The sequence below is a fragment of the Helobdella robusta genome, assembly GCF_000326865.2.
Source record: "Helobdella robusta unplaced genomic scaffold HELROscaffold_21, whole genome shotgun sequence".
In the NCBI taxonomy this organism is placed as follows: domain Eukaryota; kingdom Metazoa; phylum Annelida; class Clitellata; order Rhynchobdellida; family Glossiphoniidae; genus Helobdella; species Helobdella robusta.
Window position 1 is genome coordinate 2214063 of NW_008704124.1, and position 19549 is coordinate 2233611.

Here is a 19549-nt window from a genome sequence, read left to right on the forward strand (position 1 = left end):
AGCCCGAGGTGTTTAGGTCAAATTAAAATATCTGGCTAACACTTGGGTAATAATTTAGATTGAAACTTGTGCATTAATGTGCCAATTTTAACTTCTATATTTTATAGTTGTTTTCTATATTTAATAAGTAACCAATGTAAAAAAACAAAATATGAAGATATATGAGAAAAGATGGAAGCCCGGGCAACTAGGAGAGCAGCAGAGTTAAAAGCTTTAGTATAACGTAGAATTAGGAAGACCCATGGAATTTAAAACCCATGGAATTTAAAACTTTATTATAAATTTTAAAGATTTCAACAGAGCGTTTTAAAATTGTTGAACGAATACTTTAAACATCAAAAAAACATTGTAAATTAATAAAAATATACAATAAAAATAATTGGCGTTTTTCCGACAGTTAATACAAAAAAAGTGAATACAATACCTAATCTAAATCAGGTTTAAGAATGTTGTAACATATTCTCTTTCATCGTGTCTCATTCATAATAAAATATATTTTTACGGTTCACAGGCTTTTATTTATAAAATTTAATTTGTAAAAGAAAGTTTTCTTCACAGTTCATTATGATTAAAAATTTTAAAATGGCAATATTCAATTAACATTAAACTACTTTTCACATATTTCAAATTTGTTGGAGTGTATCACTGAGGAATAATTTTTACATCTCTATAATTGCCATCTCTAAATAACACAGTTGTTCGCCAATTTTTTTTATGCATTAACTTATTATTTGTTTGTTATATGTGTGAGCATTTGAATCGGGAAGTTTCATAATGAGTGCAAATTTTTACGCCACACACGTATACACACACACACGCACATACAGAAACACACGCATACACGGACACAAGAACAAACACACAGTACCTGCTTATGACAGGGCACACCAACCTTAACCATAGATTGCAGGTCTACGAAAATTTCAAAAAATATCCTTCTCGGCAGTTATAGAATTACTATTTATTGCTCTTTGATAAATAATTTTATTTTCGTTATAAAAAAAACTACCAACGTTTTATAAATAAACTTGAACAAGAAAATATGAAAGATAAAACAGTCAGCCGCAGCCACACGGATCTCCGCAGTTAATTTTGTTCTCCCAATGCTTATGCAACTGTTCAGTTTGGAGGTCAGGCATCGAGTACATGTCAGACAAACATTCGTTCTCGCACTGCCACAACGGCTCCTAATAAATATAAAAATATTATGGTTACAAAAATTATAATTACTGAAAATGAATCATTTATTGCTGAAAGACTCCAGATAATGTATATCTGATAAAGAATTGATAAAACGGCCGAACAAATGCTTAAAAACAACTCCCAGCAAAATTCCAATGGAGCTTTCATCTATTTGGGCTGCCTAATGTGTAAAACGAACAGAGCTAATTAACATTAATAAATGTTAAGAAAATCAAATTGAAACATTTGATAAAGTGTTAGGATTGCATTTCTTGTATCCAGTAAAATTGTTTAATGTTTGCTTGGTAAAAAAACTGAAAATTACTAGCAGACATCATGAAACCAAAACTTTTTACAAATTAAAAAAAAACAAACTCACATCGACCACCACGTGGTTAACAGCACTCAACCAAATGCCGATGGAAACATCCTCTCCCTGTGTAATATATTGAATGCTAAGCTAAGAAAATAAACGCAAAAATTTTTAAATTAATGGGCAAATTAACAAAATTATTAATTTATTCCAATCAGCCATAAAGCGATAAATCTGTTAGTTGAGTGTTTCAACGAAGTAGTTTAAATTGTATATTCCCGGAACTACCAGTTCTGTGCTTTGTTTTCCCGGTTTTCAGAAGAACCAGGAATACCCCAAGCCCCAGTGCTGATCTACCAGCTCGACTGTCGTTATGGTGCGGTCCATCGGCGAATGCATATATCATGTCATATCGTATCGTACCGTATTATATCATATCCCATCACATATCGTATCGTACCATACCACACCGTATCATATATCATAATTTATCATATCATTTAAATCATATTATAGTCTGACTTTTAATGTACGACCTTCGCCATAAAGAAAGTCTAACGGTGACTAGGTTTAAGTTTTGATTTTGTTCATCTTGGTCAAACATTCTTATATATTACATATATATATATATTGATAGAAAATTCTTATGTAATTTACATAAACAGATATAGGGGATTATAAAAATACACTCACAACAACAAATAGAACTTTTAATAAAATGATCATGTCCACAGTCTTCTTCCCCAAGCAGACTAAATATATAAATTTGACAATATCTTAGCAATTTGTGTAATAGAACAAAACGGGTTCCAAATTTGGAATCAGCATGAAAATCTGCTTAACAAACAATCAATGACATTTAAGATATCTACAGCTTGTTTTTTGTGCAATCTGTATAGATACCAACAGCTATCAACATGAAAGTTAAAAGTCTATTAAAAACATGATTCAAATTTCCTTTCACTGAAAAATTTACCCCTACGTGTGAAATTACAAACGAGTTCTCTAAACCACCGTAATTTGATGGCCAATTAAATCTCCATAATTTGATCGCAAATTAGAAAATAAAGACCAAAGCTCCAAGCGAAAACATAATGCGCTAGTACAAAATGAACTTCATTAAAAACCAACTCTTCGATTTGAATAAAAAAATTTAACAAAGTTTTTTTAGTCTAGTCTACATCACTGGGCAAAAATGAGTTTGATTGTTTGCACCACAAATGAGTCACATCGTCAATTGACTTACCAATCAACAAAATGGTGCTACTATTCCCATTAAAACAAACTTTAGCTGCACCACCAACTCTTAAAGCCATATACTATAAATTTAACAGTATTAATAAATGAATTTGCATCAACAAAATGCAAAATTTAACAGTATTAATAAATGAATTTGCATCAACAAAATGTGTTAAACATATCCTCGGCTTTCAATTAAATTCTTACAAAAAAAACATTTTGGTTTTAATTGTATAAATAATTTTGGTTTGCAATGAAAATTACCTGGTAAGCTTTGAGATATTCGTAGTTGGTAGCCATCCAGTGTACTAAGTCACTTGACAAGACGTATCCTGAACCACAGGGGAACCTTGGATACGTAGCTGAAGTGTACGAATGTTCGGCCCACCGTCCCCATCTTTCCACTGGCCAATTGTGACGAAATCTGTTTATAAAATATTTATTATGCAAAAATAAGCATAATCGTACTTTTTAATTATTATTGTTATTGAAAATAAAGCTGATAGCACGCAGTCAGGTTTTAAACGAATAAGCCTTTAAGCAATAAATAAGCGTAGTTGTTAAGAAAAAGGTAACAATTTAACAAACGAATAACAAATAGCAAAATTTTAATGAAAAAAGCGGTTAAGTGATTATTTGACAATTAAGTTTGTGAAATAGATGAACTGGTTAGTTTCCATTAGTGATTTAGTTAGCTACTGATTTAAATGGTTAATTAGGTTGGCTAATTTGTTGTTATTTGGCGATATAGCAGTTATAGCGGATTAAAATCATAACAGGATCCCTTATGGAATGAACTTGGGTTTGGTGGACGAAAATCAGTCAGCTTAGAAGACTGAATCAACTAAACGTTTAATTAAGTAGTTTTTTAATGAACGTGTGAATCAACTGGATACCAAATTTATTATCAGCATGCCAAACCGCATTTGGGCTGTTGCGTGAAACTGATTCATTATGTGTTATAAATACACTGCATCCGCTTTAGAAGCTGTGAGGTCACGAGATTGTTTTTTAAAAGAAAGGAAAAAGACAAAATAAAGTCTTTTAATTCATTGAAAAGTACTGCGCTTAATATATTGCAAAACACAAACTTCACATAGCAGGTCAACCATCCAATGATTTACACTTAACAAAATCAAAATCATTTGTCAACCAAAAAAAAATGTATGCTTCCACAGGTATTTGTATGTGTTCAAATTACAAGCTTATATAAATAAATTCAATACATGTGCGAGATAGTACAATGGTTAATGTGAATAAGACCTGACTCGGCTCGAAAACAACATAATTTTGGCTATTACTCATTGCATGGAGGTTAAGCTTTGATTCAGGCGTATTTACATTTGTTATGCGTGAAGTTTGCACCTCTGAGTAACACACTAAGAAAAAACTACTATTTTATTTAAACCAGTTTTATTGAGATTGTTCTATTAAACATTCACAATATACAAAGAACTTATTAAATAGAAATTAAAATAACTAATGTTAGCATGCTGTTAATGAGATAAATTAACCTCCCAAACAATAGACTCTGGTTGATATTCAATTCGTTCAACTTTCTTAAAATCTTTTCAACGTCCAAATAGCAATCGTCGTCAGTTTTCAACAAAAACTCAAACTTTACATTGTTAATGGTCCTAAAAATTGTCAAAAAATTAATTTAAAAAGAACGCAAAGAGCAAAAGTAATAACATTTGCACAAATACTTTTTTCTACAAAAAATATTTAGATGAAAAATGAATCTACTTATAAAGCCATGTAGTGAAATATATGGGTAATGTTTCTACAGAGAAATACTGAAAAAACTAGAGAACAAATAACTCTATAAAATTTCAAATAAAAATAATTATAATAGATAAAAAACAAAGCAAAATGATTGTTACAAAACTGCAACATCGACCGAATTGTACGAGAGGTCTTCTGTCTTGAGGTGAGTGAAGTCGTTGGTTTTTAAAAGTGTATACGACAAAGTCAGAGAAAGAAAATTGGAGTTTTATTCTGAATTCAATAAAACTGGCCAAAGATAGAAAAGGTTTTTGGAAAGAAAAAAAGAAAAAATAAATGTAAAAAGCATGCTTAGATGTACACCATCGGCCTCGACGGTCCCCCGATGGACAAAGGAGGATCATTGATTGATTGAAGTCGTTGGGGCGGTTGAAGAGGTGTGACACAGGAAGGGTAAATAATGTGGGAGTTGTTATTTATTTTAGATGGATTTGTAAATGTTAAAGATCAAGCAATGCATGGATTAAAGTTGGGCAATTATTCTTCTTAAAGATTCGGACAGTGTAGTTTATTGTAGGAATAAGTGGAGGCCAACCATCGAGCCAGAACCGTAAGTACGAATCAGTTGCAGCTTAAACGGTTTAAATGTGTAGTGGGATTTTATTTAAAGACTTCAACTTCCTTTTCCTCACAAAACGTTGATGTTTTTATCCAAACTTATTTCTAATTATAATATGATACCTCAGCAGATTTTGATGCTTTGTACTAGAAGTCGAAAGATGAGAGGAATGGAAATATTTTGTGGTCCAACTTTTCCGTGATAAATTTGATTTTTGAATTATTGAATCAATAATTCAATTTTATTACAAAATTATTACATTACAAAATATACAAATTATTTTACAAAATATTACAAGTTATTACAAAATATTACAAAATACAAAAAGTAAAAATATGTAAAAAGGCGCGCAGTAAACAATTAAATGAATTTGACTCGAACATGCAAAAATTCAAAATTACAAACCATTGTGCGAAGGATAAAAACTTGAGAGGAAGATGCCGGTAAACATCAACAACATCAACAAATAACATGTCGCCGTTTTTTTCAAACTCCTGATGCAGTTTTGAAGTAAGGAGGCTGGAATTGTGTGCAGTTTCTAGCACTTTAGCATCTTTTATTTTTATTTTCTCAATAAGCTGATCCGTATCTAAGCAAATGTTAAACGTGAAATAAGCAAACTGTAGAGAAAAAATAAAGATTTCTAAATAAAAATTATCGTTTTATCATCGACGAGTAAACATATTTGAACCTCGGTTACCTAGAAACATATCAGCATAAGGATTCTGCGTCTGTCTGAGTCCGATTTTTTAAAAAGTAATGTGAATAAGCCACAAAGAAGACTGAAGAAAACGATTGAAAGAGGAATAAGGAATGATGCAACAAATAAAACAAATAATAAAAAAAAGAATAAGCGCAGTGCCATGAAAACTTATGGGGTAATATAGAAGTATAGAAAGGTTGGAAGAAAAATTAAAATGACAGTGAAAAAAAGAGAAATTTCATGAAAATATATAACTTATAAGGAAATGAAGCCAAAAAAGAAGTGAGCTAAAAGGTCAGAGTTTGCGAAAACCAAAAAAAAGATTATCAATCGGTAAAGTCAGTAAGAAGCTAATACGCGACAGAACTAAATTGCATAAAAAAACTAAGACCAAACTTGCAGAGAAAATTGATTAGGTTAAGCAATGGAATGTGAAAAAAGAGAGAAAAACAAGAAAGGTTAAAATCTTCATCTAAAATCCTACTAGCCATTTTAGCCGTCCAACAATTGCTGTGGAGTGTGTTGAATATTGTCGCAGGCAAATAGAAACGGGCATATAGTGGGTTGGTAAATAATAATTGACATCTCAATCATACAAAAAACACGGTCTTAACAAATTTCAGAATAAAATTTTTTTAAATTCATAACATAATCCGAAGTCGGATGAAAATTATACGACTCCAACCCCTCAACAAATTCCGACATTATGCAAAATACTAATTCAGAACAATACATTAATTTACGAAAGCGAAAAAAGTTGGTTGAACTGCAGATCATAAACTATAACGCTATATACTAGAGTAAAAAGGAACGGAAAAACTGAAAAAAGTGAGACAGAATGTTAAAAATATGAACGGCTATTTAGAATAACGGAAAAAAATAAGAACAAATAACAAGACCAATTTTAATAATGCGTTGTTCATGGTGAGAATGTTGCAGGAGAATTATAGAAAGAAGAAACGAAGATTGTACATGTGTTTTGTGGATCTAGAAAAGGCTTTTGATAGAGTACCGAGGAAGGTCATTGAATGGGCGTTGAGGAAGAAAGGAGTGAATGAGAGACATGTTAAAGCTGTGATGCAGCTGTATGAAGGGGCAAAGACAAAGGTGAGGGTTGGAAGGGGGATGTCGGACGTTTTTAGTGTTAAGGTAGGAGTGCATCAAGGATCAGTGTTATCACCGTTTCTGTTTGCAATTGTGATGGATGTTGTGTGTGGAAACATAATGGAGGGGTTGTTATTTGAGATTTTGTATGCAGATGATTTAGTCTTGATGGCTGATAGCATGGAAGAATTGCAGTTAAAATTTGACAGATGGAGAAGTGTTATTGAAAAGAAAGAGTTAAAAGTTAATATTGGTAAGACGAAAGTAATGGTGAGTGGGGAAGGTGGGGAGCGAGTGATAAGTAAAATAGATCCCTGTGGGCTATGTGACAGGAGAGTGAAGGCTAACTCGGTATTGTGTATAGGATGTCAGAAATGGGTGCATAAGAGATGTAGTGGTGTGAGGGGGGCACTGAAAAAGGTGGAAGGCACGTTCAAATGTAAGAAATGTGTTCCCGGTGTGATTAATAGGACGGACGCAAGGACGGGGCTGAGTGGTGGTATTGAAAGAGTGGAAAGCTTTGTTTACTTAGGGGATAAGCTGAACGCGGATGGAGGATGTTTGAGCGCAGTTACGGCTAGAGTTCGTGTAGGATGGATGAAATTTAGGGAACTGGGTGGGGTATTGTGTGGAAAGAAATGGTCAGTGAAGATGAAAGGGAGGGTATATAAAGCATGTGTGAAAGCAGCGATGGTATATGGTGGTGAAACTTGGGTGTTGAGGAGAGAGGAGGAAAGTGTACTGCAGAGGGCTGAAAGAGCTATGGTGAGGATGATGTGTGGGGTTAAATGAAGGATAGGAGGAGTAGTACAGAGATGATGTCAATGATGGGACTGAATGAGGACATTATGACATTGATAAGGAGATCGAGATTGCGGTGGTATGGACATGTGTTGAGAAGGGATGAAAGGGTCGGGATTAGGCGAGCGTTGGAGTTCGAGGTTGAAGGAGTGGTAGGAAGGGGTCGTCCGCGATTGGGATGGAGAGAGCAGGTGGAGAAGGACAGGGTGAAAGCGGGGTTGCGTGATACTGAGGCGAGTGACAGATGTGAATGGCGTCGAGGGGTATTTCGGTTTCATCATAGGTAGCCAAACGGCAACCCCCGATCTCAGGGAAAATGTCGTCTAAACGTGTGTGTGTTGTTGTGTTTTAATAATAACAGGCAAAATAGAATTACAAATTTCTGTAAATTATTTTTCATGTAAATAATAAAACTAAAATGCATAAGTGTTAAATGAAAAAAATATATGAAAAATTGACCAACTAACCAAAAATTTTAAAGGCAAAGTTTACTAGATGTATGGGTCTTGAGTTCCATTTCTCAACATTTTTGTATGTTTCATGCGGCTGCATACTCGGCTGTAATATAAATAATAATAATAATATCATTATTTTTTTCTTATTAAGTGAACGTGAACATATATAATCGCTTTCTAAAAGTTTCTCAAAAGTTCATTACATATTGGATTGTTGGCCACGATAATAATAAAGTCAGACAATGAAAAAAATGTTATATGATGTTGCGGTAACAAATACCGACAGTCCACAAGTTTGGAAGAAACTATAGAAAAACACCAAAGTCTGATAATAAAACCCAGGTGGATTAGAGCGATTGTCTCTAAAAACAGTCAAATCAAAATTGTGCTGCTAGTTATTTCAGGTGTGTTCAGTTTCAGATTTAACAGATTTGATTTCTGATTCTAAAACGACTTCACCGGTTCACGACCAGGAAACATTTGTTTCCAACATTTGAGGACGGAATCAGTAGTCACTACTGATTTTTAAATGCATCAAAAAACAAGGAACCTCGAGTACCAGATTCAGTTTATCTGCGTTCCAATGAATTGAACTCTTTGGTTGAATCAATTGAAAATCGAATCCAGAAATTTTTCTGTTTTCTGTCATAAAGTATAAAACGATCGCCCAAAATACCTACGTGATTCGAATTTGTTAACTGTTAGAAAAATAGTAGTAATAGTAGTAAAGAAATGGAAAAAAGATTAACGCTGCTGAGATGTGGTTTTTGAGAAGAATTATGAAAATTAGTTGGACCTCTCATACTTCCAATGAGAATGTATTAAAACAGTCCGGTTATGAAAAGAGGAAATTACTACAGATAATCCGACGAGGGCAGTTAAAGTTTTTTGGTCACATCATGCGAAAGTAAGGAATGGAAAATCTAACAAATACTGAAAAAATTGCAGGGAGAAGAGATCGCGGTCAACAACGAATTACATTCGAGAAGTTCTTGTGTCATTTGTTGAATATCACCACAATTCAACTACTACAAAGTGTTAAATATCGGGTTTTGTGGAGGTCGATGGTCGCCAATGTTCTGAAAGGATAAGGCACGAAAATGAAGAAGTAGTAGTAATAATAATATTAATTATAATAATAATAATAAAGTATAAATATTTAGTGAAGTTTCATTCAATTTTGAAAGTCATGTAAATTTTGAATGCAGACCTCAACAAACTGGATAACACTGTGAGATTGTGGAAATGTTTGCACAGGAAAGTTCCATCGGTAAAATTCACATCGACCGCTTCCTGATTCAACGTTCTCCACAACCATCTCCCCTCTGAAACCCTTCATAAAAAAATACAAATTTACATAATTTGGAAAAAAACGTTGCTAAAATTTTCGGGTGTTGTAATTTGTTCTAGTATTTGTACGCATAATTCTTTAGACCAACAAACACATTAACAAAATAATAAGAACACTTAATTGCTAACAATTTTTTAGTTGGGAACAAATAACAAAACATAAACCATTTTTAGAAAAGAATCCTTAAAAGTTTAATCGAAATAAAAGAGGGAAAATACCTAAAGGTGAAAAAGCGAATTGAAGCATGCAATGGCGTACACACATCTTATGGAACACTCAGTAGTGAGGCTCACCCCACGTTTTGCTTACGTTTTGTAACGTTTATTTTTAATTAGCATGAGCGCTGTAAAAAGAACTCTTCGTAAGGATAACTTCCTCAATAATAAGTAATTTTCACTCACTGATGGCCATTTGCTGCTAACTAGAAAGTGCATTGCCATTTCTGTAACCTCAAACCGCACTTTTGAGAAAAAACGCTTAAAACGCCGTCACCGAGAAAATATGCAAATTCATAAAATTCTCTTCAAAAACTGAATGATGTTGACATAAACATTGTCAGTAAATTAAAAGAAAGATGTTGATTTATATGCATTAGAATAAAAACATAAATTATTATTAATGTTAAATGGTACTTTAGAATGATGATATAAAAGTAGACCAAAATGTTTTAAATAAATTTTGAAAAATAAAAAAATGTTTAAAGCAATAACGTGCATTGGAGAAAAGGAATTTATTTATAAGTAATATAAGAATGATGAGTAAATTTGCAAAATGCTACAATAGTTTGGTTTTAACACTGCAAATATAATATATTTAAAAGATTTATAAAAAAAAACAGTGCACAATATTTTTTGTAGAGTTTTGCTTTTTGAAATAATATGTAAATAACGTAGGAATATTATGAAATATCACTTTAAAACCTTGAACGAACCTTGGGCAATATGAGGGGGTCCTGCAGCTTTTTAAACTTAAAAGTGTTGTTCAATCCAAGAGTATGTAGCGTCAACGCTTTACTTTTGAATGACAGTTTGACAATTTCTTTCTAAATTTAAAAGAATAAAATAAAAATATGATGATAACCTGAGTCCAAATTTTTTATTTTGCGTATTGTTGTCGCTTAAACCGATAGTTAAGACATTTCAAACTGAGGCATTAACACGAATCCATTAATAAAAATAAATGAAGATGAAGACGCATTAAAAATGATGATTTTATGAACGGCCTCCAACAGTTTTAAAAAATTGGTTCAAACAGAATGACGAAATTCTAAAGCAATTTAAGCAGGAAAGTTTATGTTTGCAAATTTTCGTAAACGAAGTGAACCTTCGTAGTGGCTTCAGACAACTTCACAGATGAACTCACTGATCGACAAGCTTCATGCACTCCTAATTTTGTCAGCAAAACAGGGTGATGAACCTGGTTGCATGAAAAAAGTTGGATCGTTCGACATCAACATAAAAAATACTCACTGATAACTTGAAATGGAACATAGCAGGAAAAATATATAACAAATTTACTTTAATTTTATATAACAATTACGTTATATAAAAATGTTTATAAAAATGAAGATGTTTGGGAGAGATATAGGAACTGTGTGTTGACTACGACAGATAAAGTATGTGGACGGACAAAAGGAAAGTGTAGGCATGGTGAGACGTGGTGGTGGGATGAAGATATAAGAAAGGTTTTGGAGGTCAAGGAGAGGTTTAGGGTGTGGAGAAGGGACATGACGGGGGAAGCGGAGCTTGAGTATAGGAAGGCTAAGAAGGTTGCAAAACGGACAGTAATGCAACTGTAATGACGAAAGCATCAGATAGGTTAATGAGGGAAATGGAATTTGATGTGAGTTCGAGGAAAATGTTCAAAGTAGCAAAGCAGTCAATGAGGGATAGGAAAGATGTTATAGAGAATGGATATGTTTGGGATGATCTGGCAAGTTGTGCATAGATGAAAAGGAAAAAGCTCAGGTGTGAAAAGCCCATATGGAAAGGTTGATGAATGAAAAAAATGAGTGGGATGGAGATGTGAAATCCGCGGTCACACACGGACTTATAGAGAAGGTGACGATGGAGGAAGTAGAGAAAGCAGTTACAGAAATGAAACTAGGTAAGGCGACAGGGGTTTCGGAAGTGGCGGCGGAACATATAAAGGCGAGTGGGGTGATAGGAATTTGGAGAGGGTGCTAGAGAGGAGGTTGAGAAATATGGTGACAGTTAATGAAATGCGGTGTGGGTTTATGCCTGGTAGGGGAACGGTGGATGCGTTGTTCATAGTAAGAATGTTGCAGGAGAATTACAGAAAGAAGAAACGAAGATTGTACATGTGTTTTGTGGATCTAGATAAGGCTTTTGATCGAGTACCGAGGAAGGTCATTGAATGGGCGTTGAGGAAGAAAGGAGTGAATGAGAGAATCGTTAAAGCTGTGATGCAGCTGTATGAAGGGGCGAAGACAAAGGTGAGGGTCGGAAGGGGGATGTCGGACGCTTTTAGTGTTAAGGTAGGAGTGCATCCAGGATCAGTGTTATCACCGTTTTTGTTTGCAATCGTGATGGATGTTGTGTGTGGAAACATAATGGAGGGGTTGTTATTTGAGATTTTGTATGCAGATGATTTAGTCTTGATGGCTGATAACATGGAAGAATTGCAGTTATCGAAAAAAAAGGGTTAAAAGTTAATATTGGTAAGACGAAGGTAATGGTGAGTGGGGAAGGTGGGGAGCGAGTGATAGGTAAAATAGTAAAATGGACATGTGTTGAGAAGGGATGAAAGGGTCGGGATTAGGCGAGCGTTGGAGTTCGAGGTTGAAGGAGTGATAGGAAGGGGTCGTCCGTGATTGGGATGGAGAGCAGGTGGAGAAGAACAGAGTAAAAGCGGAGTTGCGTGATACTGAGGCGAGTGACAGATGTGAATGGCGTCGAGGGGTATTTCGGTTTCATCATAGGTAGCCAAACGGCAACCCCCGATCTCGGGAAAAATGTCGTCTAAACGTGTGTTGTTGTTTACGTTATATAAAAATAACTGAAGAACAGTATGCTAAGAAACTGAACTATTTGAAATTCATCACAAGAAGATTTGAAAAAAATATTATTCTTCATCAACATTTAGCAAAAATAGTCAATTAATAGCTAATGAGAACATTCATTATCACAAATATTTAATACGAATGATCAAAATTATTCAAATAGAAAAAAAAACGGCCATGTCAAATTATGTTGGGCCAGGCGAAACTTTCCTCTTCAAATTTATTTGAAAAAACTTTTCCATTCAATTGTAAGTTATACATTGACAATCATGTTTCAACAGGAAACATTTAACATACTGACTAGTTGAGATATCAACTTTAGATCATTATCTATGCTTTAGATTTAAAAATTTGAAATGCTCTCAAATTAACTATGAATGTGACGGTTTGGATTCCATAAACGTGATCCTCCACAAAATCATCGTAATCATTCTCCTTGGCAGCAGCAGATCGGTTCAATGAGTATTCAGCTGTTTCAATGGCTTTCTTTGTTAGGTTGTTGACTAAGTTAAAAAAAAACCACCAATTAATTAGTTTAATAACTTCTTATAAACTTCATTTAAAATAAATAAATTGATTAAACCAAACAATACACAAATTTTTCATGCGGACAAAAACAAAAAAATTATCTTAGAAATTGTGAAATTATTCCATCTCGTGAACACGTTTAGTCAATCAGACCGCAAAAAAGGTAGGCAATTTTAACGGCCCCATTCTCTGTATCGGCAGAAATATATGACTAACTATCAATACTTAAATGGTATTTTGCCAATGTTGCTCCAAAGAATATGAAAACATTGTTTGAAAAGATTGAAAATCATTTTAAACTAATTTAACGTACATTCATCAATGTTGAGCGACTGAAAATATTATAACTAACTGATTAACGAACTAATTTGATCTAATTCAAACTATCTGTCTGAAGACAACTTGCTTCTCTTTCACTATAAAGACAGCAATCGTGCATCACAAATTTTAAATGAATCATTAAAGTTGTATTACAAAATTCAGTGACTCGAAAGGAGGAAGAACCACTGACCATCATGAAGATTTGGAAACTTCCATTCGTCACAACCCCATGGATCAACTTTGTAATCTTTAGGTATTAAACAATCCCTCGTTCCCAAAACAAACTTCAATGCAACAGTTCTATAAATATGTTATTTAAAGATATTACCAAACGACAAAATTATTTGATGATCAAGCAAACGTTTATGTCGATTGAAAAGGGTTTTAAAGGTTTGAATTGGTTAGGAGCAGGAGGGTTTAATTTTTAGTGATGAGATTACTACTTACTTCAAAAATTTGTACAATATAAATGTTTATTAAATTAAAATCATTGGTGGTAATTCTATGATTAATTTCAAATTAATAATTGCAAGAAAAAAAATTTTCTCTTTAAAATGCAGCTCTGTCAAACGTCAAATTATTATGTGAGATAACTCAAATTGAATAATATACATACCTATCATTTAGACTAGAGTTTCGTTGTATATGGGACCACCAGCTTTCGCGAATAGCTTCTCGCTCTTTAAAATTGCTTCTTGATGAAGGAATATATATAAATAGCTTTAGCACGTTAGATTCACCTTGAAAACCAAAATTCTTCAATTAAAACTCAAAAATTTAGCTGTGAAAAAACTATAAATATTTACGACCTAAAAAAATAAACTACAAATTAATTAACTAAGGAAACGTGACAAAATGCAGACGATTCAGTATAAAGATTCATGTTTTAACTGGTAGCATATACAACTACTTTATTATTATTTACTATGTCTAAAAATTTACTTAACTTACTTCCAAGACAACTTTACTCATAAAATCTCGTTTGGAACAACATTTCGTTTTTTTGGTACTCTTAACGCAAATAATTCAATATCTTCGGATTTTGTAACAAATTAAGCAAATGATGTTTAACTCATCATCATAACAATCAACACCAATCAAACCATCAATCAAATCTTCCCTCAAATCAAGCAATTAAGCAATCAATCGAGCAATCAATTTATCAATATAGCAATCAATTATCGTATCTTAGGTGTCAATGACGTTTACTAACCTAATTAACATTAAATCATATTAAACAACAATCGCAACAAATCAAGCCAAACCACAAGCCATTTGCCACTTCCCAAATTAACCATCTAGCAATACCCAAAACAATAATATATAATAAATGGATTAGTGCGCAGAAATCAAAAAAATTGCTTTTGGCTAAAAAAACTGTTTTTGGTCAAATTTAGTCGATGAGAATAGAAACAGGCCAAAAAAATTATGGAATGCACTAAATAAACTACTTTGCAAAGACTTTGTTGACAATATTGATAAGACAGAAACGGTGCACACTAGTGATGGTTTTATGAAGTTTTTTGAAGATAACATTGAAAGAGTTCGAGATGCAACGGCTGGTAACAAATCATCTCTTCTTGAGAAAAAAATTGAGATAACCTTTCCAAAATATAGTGAAGAAGAAATTAAAATGATAACTTTAAATTGTCCAACAAAAACATGTATACTTGATTGTCTGCCTACGTATTTCTTTGAAAAATACATTGGTTTGTTTTCAAAATTTATAACAATTCTCATCAACATGTGTTTGACCATTGTCACTGTTGCTGCATCTTGCAGACATGCAATGGTTTTCCACTTCTTAAATGAATAGATCACGATGTCAATGATATTACTAATTATAGGCCAATTTAAAATCTTCGTTTCATATCTAAGATAATGAAAGAATTGTCGATAAAGAGTTGTTAAACCATTTGTCTAAAAATAATTTGTTACATATTAAACATATTAATCTGTCGGGATACAAAAAATGTCATTCAACTGAAACGGCCTTGTTACATGTATGATCAATTGTGTGCGCAGCAATGGATAAACAATATACATCGCTGGTTGCTTTCCTAGATACGAGTGCAGCTTTCGATTGTGTTGATCATGATATTCTACTGCGGCGGTTATGTGAAAGTTTTGGTGTAAATGGGACAGTACTCTCTGGTTCAGATCATACTTTTCAAATGGAACTGAGCAGAATTTTTATAATAAAACCTGGTGTAAAATTAAGAATATAAAGTGTGGTGTCCCCCAAGGGTCGGTGTTGGGACTACTGCTGTTTCTGTTATACATGTGTAAAGTTTTTTTGGCGCGCATGTAGAATGAATGGCGAAAGTGTGTATGTTGGCGCGCATGTTGTATGAAGTGGTCAGGTTGGTCAAATATCGTATGAATTGGTTTTGTGTGCAGGTTGGTAGAATATGGTATTAATTAAATAGTGAGTATGTTTGAGAATGAATGTTTTCTCAGTTTTTTTTAAATTTTAGTAAATAAGCGTTTTGGACAATTGTTAGAAAAAGAAAAAAAAGTTAGTGTTTTAAGTTAGTGTTTTGGATTAGTGTTTTGAATTAGTTTTTGGGTTTATTGTGGTTGGTAATTGGTCGGTCGGTTCCTGCATGTTTGGTTGCTCTGGCGTTTCTTGTTTTGGAATTTCATTCATTATTACGGCTAGTAAAAATATTTTTCGTTTACTAAAAATATTTAATTTAGTTCTGTCGTTGATTTTAAAAACATTTGATTTAAAGAATATTATAAGTCAATATTATTTTGTTTGTTTTATTTTTGTTTATTAATAAAATTATTTCAGTTAGGTTTTGTTTGTCACTTTTAAAAACTAAAACATGTTTGAAGGAAACTTGCTAGCGGTTAATAGGGCCGGATTAACCGACCAGCAAGCAGGGCGCAATAATTCTTCCGCCCGGCCCATATTTTCCGACTCGGAAATAAAAAGTTGTAAAGAGGCGAGTCCCGGCCAGAAGCGAGATTGCCTAGGCTGGCGGCGGCGGTTGTTGATATTCGAGCAAAGGAAAAAATTCGCCGCGCGGCAAAAGTTCACAATTGGCGCCCAACGTGGGGTCTCTTCTTCAAAAGTTTTAGGTGACAGGTACAGCAGGAGTCAAGGTGATTACCTTCGTCAATTCAAAATTTACCTTCGAGTATATCACAGATAAAATTAAAATTGTTTCTCTCAAACTTTTAGGTGACAGGTATGGCAGTGACCGAAATGAAATTCCTAATTCCAAATTTTTAGGTGACAGGCACGATAGGAGCCGTAACGAAACTTTCCCAAATTTTTTAGGTGACAGGGCTGGTTCTACTGAAAATATTTTAGATTTTAAGTATCAGCTAGGTCAACAGTCAGTACCGGAGGCAGTTGTTTGCAAAACTTCTCCAGGATTCTCAGATAATGGGTTTAACGACACACAGAAAATTTTCATTTTCAAGTCTGCGGAATTCGTGCCAGAACAAGTTTTACCAGTTTATAAGCCAACGCCAGCACAAAGGCTCTCTGTTATTCGTAAACGTAATAATGTTTCAAATTCCAGGAATAGGTGCAGAATGGTTCAAGTGGATGAAGAAGTCGAACACAGTCCTTCGTTAGACAACCACGGGAAATCACTGCATTGTCAGGCGAGTATAAATACCACCAAACATCACAGGTTGGTCCGACATCATGGACTGTTAAAACCAGACAAGTTTGATGGCACGGGGTAGCTCAAAACTTTTCTTAAGAAGTTCGAGATAAGTGCTATGTATAACCAATAGAGTATGGACGACATGGAAGCGTATCTGTCATGTTCGTTGACAGGTAAAGCTGTTGAAGTTCTTTGGGACTTAGCGGGTCTAGGGTTATCAAGAATTAGTAACGAAGCTAGAAAACCGTTGTGGAACGAGCGGTCACGAAGAGTCGTATAGATATGAGTTGCAGGCTCTTCGACGCAAGCCAGGTGAGTCGCTTCGGGAATTATCACAAACGGTAAAAAAGTTAATGTCGTTAGCTTACCCGGGCGAACAGTCAAAGTTGGCGGTACATTTAACAAAAGATTTTTTTATTTGCTCTTAATGACGCTGATTTAAAATTGAAAGTTAAAGAAAGGGAACCAAGAAATATTGATGACTACGAATTGCACAGCGCCTTGAAGTTTCAAAAAACTTAGTTAATTCATCCTACAGGTTTACCCCACAGGTTAGGAACATGCAGAATACAACAGAAAACAGGATGAAGACAGTGGAGCGGCAAATAAACGCGCTTCGTCAATCGGTTGAAGTCATTCAAGACCATATAGTCTTTGGTCTAATGGCGGATGGATGTAAATAAATTTTCTCGAAAATCATTTTAAGTCGCCGAAAATTATTTTACGTCGCCGAGTTTGAATTGTGTCGTTCTCACCTTTTTAATTTAGTGAATTTGTTGAACTTTTGCTTTGAGTATTGCGAAATTGGAATAGTACGAACTAAATGTCTTCAACGGAGGGAGTAGGTGAATTACTCCAAGCAGCTGGACAGGCGTTACAACACTTGGGATGGTTGACTTGCCAACTAGTCTCAAATGATAATGATGATTCTTTAAGTGTAACCAAATGGTCAATTACTGTGATTGATATGCTGACATCTGGTATTAAAAGGTTTTCTGAAGATCTTAACCAAATTTCTTGTCATCCAAACAACAGCATTGGCTAAAAAAGGCAAGGAAGTGAACAAGGACAATGCTATGTCAGTGTTGCATGAATTCCCTAACCTTCCTGTGGATGGCATAGATGATCAGTCCATGAAGGTCACGATGAGAAAAAAAAACATTCGTTTGGCAAGGTCAGCTCAGAACCTTCAAGCTATGCAGAAATTGTCAAATCTCCCATTAAGATAATTAACACACTGAGCTGTTTAAAAAATGATTTGTCTGTGCCGGAGCCCTGTACTTCAGATAAACGAAAAAAATTTAAATCCAGAAAGAAATCGCCATTAAAAATAATTGGTAATAAGATTAATGAAGGCTGCAGATTGCAGGCCAATAAAAACCTTGTCAAAAAAAAGGTGTTCTTAATGAGCAACCTCAAGGTCTGTAATAGAAGTGATATCATGGATTTCCTATCAACAAACGGAATAAAGGTGATAACTTGCTATTCTGTTTTGGTTGGCAAAGACAAATCTGTGGATGAAGTCTCTAACAAGGATGATGATGATGCCTCTAGCTTCAGAGTCTGTGTTGAGACAATTAACAGTAACAAGATGACTGACCCTGATATAATGCCGAAGGATATTCTGGTACGTGAATGGGTCTTTAAACGAAATAAGCGAGCAATTGATAACGAGACTAAAAATGGTGATTTATGACTGTTTCCTGCTACCAATAATGATGTCAATGTGGATATAAACTATGGTGTAAATGAATACATGAATGCTGTTCATAATGTTTTTATTAATATGAATGATGACAAAAAAGCAGATGTGAATGATGATATTAACTTTAATGTAAATGAATTCATGAATGCTGTAAATAATAATGTTATTAATATGAATGATGTCAAAAAAAACAGATGTGGATGATAATGTTAATTTTAGTGTAAATAAACTCATGAATGCTGTTATTAATGATATTAGTATGAATGATGATATGGAGATTCATGTGAATGATGATATTAACCTTAATGTGAATGAAGTCTTGAATGCTATTACTAATGATGTTATTGGTAGGAATGATGATATGGAAGCTGATGTGAATGATGTAATCTATAATGTAAATGAAAACATAAATGTTGTTATTAATGATGTTATTAATGTAAATGATGTCATAAATGTTGATGTGAATGATGATATTAACTATGATGTGAATGAAGTCATGAATGATGTTAGTAATGTTATTAATGTGAGAGATGAGATCAATGCTGAGGTGAATGATGATATTAACTACAGTGTGAATGAAGTCATGAATGCTGTTATGAATGATGTTATTATTATGAGTGATGTCATGGAGGCTGATGTGATTGATGATATTAACTTTAGTGGGAATGAAGTGGTGAATAATATTAATAATATTGCTAATATGAATGAGGTCATGTATGCTGTTATTAATAATGTTGTTAATGTGAATGGTGTTGTGAGTGATATTATTAATGTGAATTATGACATGAATATGGATGCGAATGATAATATTAACTGAAATGTAAATGATGACATGATTACTATTATGAATGATGA

General features: G+C 33.7%; 1 protein-coding gene across 1 annotated transcript in view; it reads right to left on the bottom strand.

Moving 5' to 3' along the window:
• Positions 1–261: 261 nt before the first annotated feature.
• The window catches only part of HELRODRAFT_154688 (hypothetical protein), a gene marked incomplete at its 3' end in the record, with an annotated part of 23742 nt that continues 4454 nt past the window's right edge, over positions 262–19549 (bottom strand). The window contains exons 2-14 of the mRNA XM_009018419.1: positions 13980–14103; positions 13554–13663; positions 12887–13017; positions 10816–10908; positions 10424–10534; positions 9352–9474; positions 8154–8244; positions 5483–5667; positions 5430–5432; positions 4249–4367; positions 2999–3158; positions 1562–1618; positions 262–1187 (exon numbers count right to left, since the gene is read on the bottom strand). Coding sequence (XP_009016667.1) covers positions 1069–1187; positions 1562–1618; positions 2999–3158; positions 4249–4367; positions 5430–5432; positions 5483–5667; positions 8154–8244; positions 9352–9474; positions 10424–10534; positions 10816–10908; positions 12887–13017; positions 13554–13663; positions 13980–14103 — 1426 coding nt within the window. The remainder of the gene's footprint in view (positions 1188–1561; positions 1619–2998; positions 3159–4248; positions 4368–5429; positions 5433–5482; positions 5668–8153; positions 8245–9351; positions 9475–10423; positions 10535–10815; positions 10909–12886; positions 13018–13553; positions 13664–13979; positions 14104–19549) is intronic.